General features: G+C 30.8%; 1 protein-coding gene across 1 annotated transcript; it reads left to right on the plus strand.

Annotated features, from left to right (window-relative positions):
- The first annotated feature begins 2,768 nt into the window (after positions 1-2,768).
- On the plus strand, positions 2,769-7,333 carry LOC126834308 (uncharacterized). Its single transcript, XM_050566130.1, has 2 exons — positions 2,769-3,022; positions 6,329-7,333. The coding sequence occupies exons 1-2, from the start codon at positions 2,984-2,986 to the stop codon at positions 6,662-6,664; spliced, it is 375 nt and encodes a 124-aa protein (XP_050422087.1). The 5' UTR covers positions 2,769-2,983; the 3' UTR covers positions 6,665-7,333.
- The last annotated feature ends 394 nt before the right edge of the window (positions 7,334-7,727 follow it).

Consider the following 7,727-nt stretch of genomic DNA (forward strand, 5'->3'; position numbering starts at 1 on the left):
CGTGCATGCCGAAGCACGAACGAGCACTATTGCTGATAAATATGTTTCGTTTAAAATAAAATAAAAACGATTAAGAAGTCAACTGTGGTACTAGATAGTATAAAAAAATGACCCTTGTAACAAAAAAAAAAAGGAGAATAAGCAACCTTCATTAGCTCTTTTTACTTTTAATTACACTAACACAATATCTAAATACGACACTGTTATAAGTGGAACAAGGATGATTTGGTTTTATACATTGTAAAACTGAAAGAGTAAGTATGTGCTTTATTATTATTTTTTTGTGTTTGAACACAATACAGAATAGTATAGTACCGAGAGACCTAGTGGGTTTACGCGTTCAGTTAAACTGTGCAAAACAACTGTACGTATTTTGGTTAGCAAAAAAACTAACGACGTGTGTAAATACAAATTGCATGATTGCACAGTTAACTAATTTGAACAACTTTGCGAGTCAGGCGGTGCCTGTAAAAAACTGTACAACCACACAGGTTTTGGAGTGTGTAAACAGATATCATGGATTTAAAATTATAACTAAACAAAAAAAAAAACACCAATCGTTGGAGATTTTTATTTTAGTCTATTTCGAATAAAAGTTTTAAGCAGTTTTTTTTATGGCACGGACCCAACTATAGCTACAGTCTGGATAATCTACACGTAAACACGACAGACTAGTATTAGTGCAGATCCTTTGACTGGGACGGGCTCGCATGCGTAGTGCATAGCTGCAGTCTGCACTAACTGTACTCAGACGCTTATGATTTTACTTAAATAATATTATGTAGGTAGATCTTTCTAGTTTTTTTTTTTAATAATTCACAAATTTGGCAATGTTGGGTAGTAGTTTTTTTTAAGTTAAAAGCTAAAAGTTAATATGATGACAAACGATTTTAATCGCGTGTAAAAAAAAAATACGTTTTTATCCAATTAACTAATATTGTGCATAACGATACATACTTATACACAAAACACTCAGTCATGGAGGACAGTAACCCTACATGGCATATATTAATGCATATATGCCTTTTGTCAACTTTTTAGAACATTTTGTAAACTAATATTCTTTTTTTATTAAATGTATATAAATAAAATAATAAAACAAATGTTTTAATAAGAAATAATTTGTTTTAATATTATATTTGAAAAATTATTTTCTGAAAAATGCGAGCAGTGTAGTTGTTTAATTAATAACGAATAAATAAATGAATCACGGCTATTGGTCGAATCAGTCATGACTTCATATTAATCATGGGTAAATACTAAGTAGTTCGTTTAGTTACAGTTAAATGAACGATTAATAGTTAATTTTTCATTCGTAGAATAACGGCCAAACTCTGCCAAGCAGCCACACAACATTCAGACATAACACTATATTCCGTGTGCTATTTTTTTGTTTTGATCAGTATTGCTTTGGGCCAATCTTGCCACTACCAAGTTATTTAAAATGTAAATTGGTCTATGGTATTCTGATGTCCTATTAGCGATGCAACGCGTACGTGAGTTCATTCACGCTATCTAAGCTGAGCAGAGTCGCGAAATGAATACCTGTTCGTCGTTTCTCTTACAGTCAGCGTGACGACCTTGACTCATACAGACTGGACACTCAGCTCACGTATCACCAAAGTGACTACACAGCACATGTTATAACACATAATATTAAGAAAATATTGTGTGTACACAGTTGTACGGTCTACGGGTCGCATTAGAAGGGAAGTTAAAGAGGCGTGTGTTAAGAGAGGACTTCACACAATCTACAATATAGTATATTATAGATATATGTAGGAATATACATAGATAGTTTTGATGACCACAAACCAAAAATGTTATATACTCTTGTTTACACGGCAAACATAATAATATCCATTTCGGCAATTGACGTTTGTTTACAATTTTTGTAAGCACTGTCAAGTTTACTTTTTCACAAAAACATAAGTCACGATTCACGAGACACTGTTGAGTAGACATACCTAACTGTATAATAGCCTAGATTTCATATATTAAGTAGAATCAAACAGCTTTTTTCCCATTTTGTGAACTGTTGTAAAGTGAACTTTCAATTTTTATCTACAAAATGTTTCTTCTTGCTCATAAAATTCAGGATTTTTTTACTGTTAAAATACATAGAACAGGTCTCAGAATTTCTTCTACCGTGGTAAAAAACATGAACGATTGTATTTTAATAATGAATATTGTGGAGTTGTACAATTCCTCATAATTGAAATAACTAATTTAAATTGTACCTCTAGAGTCTAGATATAGCATTGCTAGAATAAGTGTTTTTTTTTTAATGTTTTTAAAATGCTATAAAAGCCATTTTATACAATTTTGATATTCCTATATTTTAATGTACAATGCTTATAAACTTTATTAGCATTGTTTTTTTTTTTACCACAACAGGTTCTAAGGCAACAAACTCTAAGCAAAACTCTATTGGCCCGGTGTGTTATAATTATTTTAAATTTCAGTCGACTGTTCGGTTTTACTTTTTGACCGTATCGACCGTTGCCGGAGGCCGCATGACAAAATGATATTATACCTACGTCAACGTAGATGTAAATGTGTAGAAAACAAACACTCACACATATGGCCGCTTAATATACTATGTTATCTTAATAGATTACAGTGTAAACACGGTCAAAGAAGGTGGTGGCCGGTCGATATCCTCGGTTAATGTCATTTATACTGATATTGCACAACAACTTTGGCGGCGGCAACAGACTGTCGGACGGTGTGTCGCAACGAAGAAACAGTGTATCGGTGGTAGCGGCGTTCACCCGGCACGGCAGGCCGATGATGACCCACTGGCTCACATTCGTCAATTAAACGCGCGCCGGTCCGCAGGTTAAGTCCGCCGCAACCGTAGACCGTCCAACGCCGCCTTGCCGCCTGTCCTTTATGGGTACCGAAACAATAACCGAATCATCCACGAGTGTCCTTTATTATAATATAGTCGTGTACTGCACGTGACCGCCACCACCAAGTCATGGATCATCTCGGCGCATCGTTGTCCGTCATCGCCCTGGTGAGTCTAGTTGGGTTTGTGGGTAAAAACCTAATAGTAATGCCCAGAGCCCCGATGTGTATTTCCTATCTGTATTGCTTGTGCACCGATAACTAAGACACCTGTACTTTAAGCTATAAAACACCTATTTTTTATTTTATATCTATAACACCTGTATCTAAGACGCTTGTATTCAGATACAAGTGCCTTAGTGTCGAGTGGACTCAGGTCCACTGTACTCACGACACCGCAACGTGTGTGTCTAGCCAGTTTTTTAGTACATTGTTTCTGTAACTAACTACTAACTAGAGACTACAAGGGTGTGCGTTGGGAAATAAAGTGAGTGAAAAAGGTAATTTTTAAATTTGACTACAAAAAAGTAACGTTTTGTTACTTCTTCAGGGAAAAAAACTTTTCTCTTTTATTATTAAATAATTTACTATTTAATTTATAACTTTTTTCTAACTTAACTTTGTATAACATAGTATAATGACTATTTTTACGTAAACAAAATATATAAATATTAATGATTTATTGGAAAATTAAGTAAATTTGTATTTTGGGATTTAGGTTTTTTGAATTTAAAGTCGTTATTGGAGTACAATAAAAAAACCCAAGCAGGAATTTGGGGGCAAAGTTTGTAATACGCCTCCTATCAGATATTTGAGGCCTAATTATTGAATGTTTTTGCAAAAAGCAAATTTTGATTGCTCATTGAAGCTAAAGAAATTAGATTTTATTTTTAAAATTTGATCAATTATGTATTATGTAAAAAAAAATTAAAAAGAAAATCATTAGTTTTTGAAAAATCCAAATTCAAGAAATTTGCTTATAATTATATATTAACTAATTATAGTGTGAGTTTGAACATTTTAATCTAGTTGGTTTATAAATTTAATTTGTTTTTCTGCAACAAAAAAACTGCAGTATAAAAAATGTAAAATAAGTATGTATGTTGTAAGAAATCCACCACTGTGCTTATTGAAATAATCTATAACTAGACAAAAATGATCGTAAAATTGTCTTATATTTTTCAAAGGTTAAAGACATATTTAAAACTAAAAATTCAATACATTTTTTAGGTCATAAATTCTTAATAAATTTTTAAGTGTTTTGTTAGTACAGTTCTATCCGTGCTCTAGTAATAGTTATCAAAGGCTGTAGTATTGCAAATTTAGCTGGTTTGACAGCTCTTTGATTTTTTTAGTTTTTATTGACCGCAGCAATATTACTCGCCTGTTGTCTTCTGTAATTATACTAATTAATACTGATGTGTGTTAATAAACTTGGTAAATAATAACTACACAAACTAGGCAAATAATAGTAAAAGTTACATGAGATTTAACAAAAACAGATAGTAAATTGGTAATTTTTGCTAGTAAATGTTTGATACACTGTTCCTAGGTGTTTTCTAAATTATTTCATAATAAGACACTCGAAAGAACGCACTCGACCATAACGCATAATTGGGTAGTACATAACGCAACTGTATATGTACATATTTATTGTAAAAGTAAAAAAATGGGAAATATGGCTTTTTTGTTCTTAAACTTAAAAAAAATAAGTTTACTTATATTTTAATAATACACTGTTGCGATACCAAATATTATTATAATCTAAACCGTGTTGATAACGTTAAGGGAAATTGACATATTATTGTGATTTTGGAAAACCTATGATATTTTTGCAGTGGGACAAAAATTACCCATTTGTGTTTTTGGTGTTACACATAACTAAACGATCATCGCAATATTATTTACTGCAGTAAAACTGATTGCACATCCTGAACAAATTTAATATCAAACGCTTTCAACATATTTTGTTCCAAAGATTTTTTTTAAAACATGATTATGATATATTTTAATTAAATTTTAATTCGAGACCACTCAAAGAGTCTAATAAAATATGAAGTTGTAAAATATGTCGATTGCTTGTCAGGTGTTGGTTAATTATACATTTCACAAACGTCCAGCGGTATGTTATATTATCCCACATGGTAGGTAGAGGTATATAATTATAGATTATGAAATGGTAATTGAACTGCATGCAATATATAAAATGCTATGAGATTTTTATGGCGATTTAATACATACCATTAATTTTATATCGTCATAGATCTAACATAAAACAGCCAGGCCGTTTTAAATCGATTCTCTAGACGTCGTATAAAATACATAATATGATATGATATGTATAATAACATAATTATTTGATACTAATATAAAAGGTAAAAACAGAGCTAAGTAATTCACGATCAATCAAACGTGATTTAGAAGGAATGCGATCCAAATTCCAAACAAAACAAAATTTTGGTTATAATAACAAATTACCATTTTGGTATCAGTGAAAACTAAAAAATGTTTTCAAGATCACTACCATTTAGATAGATTATAAATAATTAATCAATAGTAGGATTATAAAAATGTACGACAAAGTATGTTTTTTTTTTAAATTATACGAATCCAAATTGAAATGTGTTCTAGTAAAAAAAGGTAGTGATGAACAATGGGTTATATTATATAAAATATTACATTTGCTAAGAAAATAATTTGACTTCGATTTCATTGTCCCGTGACTATATTAGTAACGTCCGTGAACCCATTTCATAAACAAAAAAAATAACTTAAAAAACCAGTTTTTCCATTAGGTTACAATATTAGTGTCGTTGCACCAGAACAGGTTCAAAATCGTAATTGCACATATTGTAGGCAATTTTTAAGATGTCTTAATTCCTTTTACTGCAATAACAAGCCTCTGACACTTAAAAACAGTACATTGGTCCTTACATTTTTGATTTTTTAAGTACTTACTTGACCGGGTTTTTTTGTAAAAATAATTCAATAAAAAGTGTATATCCGGTTATAATTTAAATATTCCAAAAATTCCGGGGTATATCCGTTTCTACTATCCGTATTTGCTGGATAGTGAGATTCGATTTTACTCTTTACTGTAATTTCTTGGCTATAGTCTATAGCAGTATAATTTTTTGAAATTTGATTTCGTGTTGAACGCCTAAAAAAAGCGGTAGATAAAGAAAAATATAGTTTTGTTTTTTAGTTTCCAAAAGTTTGACTTTATAATTGAAAATCATACTTAACGAGGAGCTCGAGAGTTACAGAAATAAAATTCGTAGTGCACCTGATAAGTGATGACAATCAATTTAGCCGTTATTTTGTCGTTCAATAATATTATAATGATTTTCTATGCATCATTTTCTTGGTTAAAAACAATATTATTTTATCGAAAAATTTGCACGAAATGTTGACAACCGTGGTGTTGTGCGTTTTTTTTTTTCACTTATCGAAAACATATTTTTTGTATTTCTAGATTGTTCTACTGAGTTCGTCTGCAGTGAATGGCGGTATTATAAGTTTGCTCCAGAACAACGTATTGGGAGCCCCTCTGTTCCACAAACAACAGTCGTGGCCGTTCGACCCGGACGAGGCCAGTCGACGTGCCCCGGAGTTTATTGCACTTCACGGCTACAAGTCGGATCGACTAATCGAACGGATCGGTTTGGGTTTGGACGGTCGGCAAGAACAACGGCGGCAGAAACAAGTGGAAAGAGACATTTTGTATACTCAGCAACGACAGCAATTTGAACAGTCTCAGAACAACGTACCCTATTATCAACCTCAGTACACCGCTCCTAGACAACTCTAATATGGACCGTGTTATTTGTAATGATAAAAATCAAAAAATACCTACTTACTTACTTAAAAAAAAAAATGGTAAACCCCGGTGAATAAGACGTCATACTTAATCCTGCTTTAGTCAAAGGGGCAAGAATGTACCACATTCACACTTAGTCACGCTGTGACGTCAGTCATTCATTATTTTAGTGTGCCAGAAAATCGGGTGACTAACGGAAAGTTAAGGTTAAATGATTGACATATTCTATAATATATATTCTATATTATACCTATACAATATGATTTTATTACCCCAATAATGAACGCTTGCTCTATGCGCAACACTCTATAATATAGATGGAGCCAATTTTTACTGTAATATAAATATCAACTCATTGTACACACAAAAACCTAAACTCGACTACCTACTATAGGTGTAATCTACTATTTGTTGTCATCAAGCACACATTTCGATGATGTTACATCGATAATTAAAAACACATATTATTAGAATTAATAATCGATCAATAACGACTAAAAGCCAATCAAAATATTATGAATCATGTTTTACTGTATAAAAAACAAACAAGTCATTACTTTAAGTTAAAAACATCAATCAAAATCTAAATCAATTCAATAAAAATGTATAATTATGTATGTAAATAAATTTGTGTATGTTTTCTTATAAAATATCTTAATACTTAAATATGTATTTTTATATCTCAATATAGGTACATAATTTGTTCATTTATTATATAAAATATATTATGATTTAAAATATTTTTGCACATTTTTATAGTGTCATAAAGTATAAACTTTATTTTATAATCAAATATTATAATAGTATAATATTATACTTAATATATTGTGTACGCATATATATATATATATATATATATATATATATATATATATATATATATATATATATTAATATATTGTGTACGCATTTACATTTGTAAATAAAAAATATCACTAGCCATGTGCTTTTAGTATTTTTCGTTATTCACAAATTATTAACATAGTTTTGATATTTTCAGAAATGTTTATACTATCTATAAAAATTGAAGTACTATTTACACAATTATTCCTAA

The sequence above is a fragment of the Adelges cooleyi genome, unplaced genomic scaffold, assembly GCF_023614345.1.
Source record: "Adelges cooleyi isolate 19-005CV unplaced genomic scaffold, UGA_ACOO_1.1 ACOO_flye_CR_arks_rails_tigmint_CR_PRNA_21, whole genome shotgun sequence".
Classification (NCBI taxonomy): domain Eukaryota; kingdom Metazoa; phylum Arthropoda; class Insecta; order Hemiptera; family Adelgidae; genus Adelges; species Adelges cooleyi.

Coding starts and splice junctions, on each gene's coding strand:
- LOC126834308 (XM_050566130.1), top strand. CDS start 2,984: ATGGATCATCTCGGCGCATCGTTGTCCGTCATCGCCCTG. Junction 3,023..6,328: donor CGTTGTCCGTCATCGCCCTG/GTGAGTCTAGTT, acceptor TTGTATTTCTAG/ATTGTTCTACTGAGTTCGTC.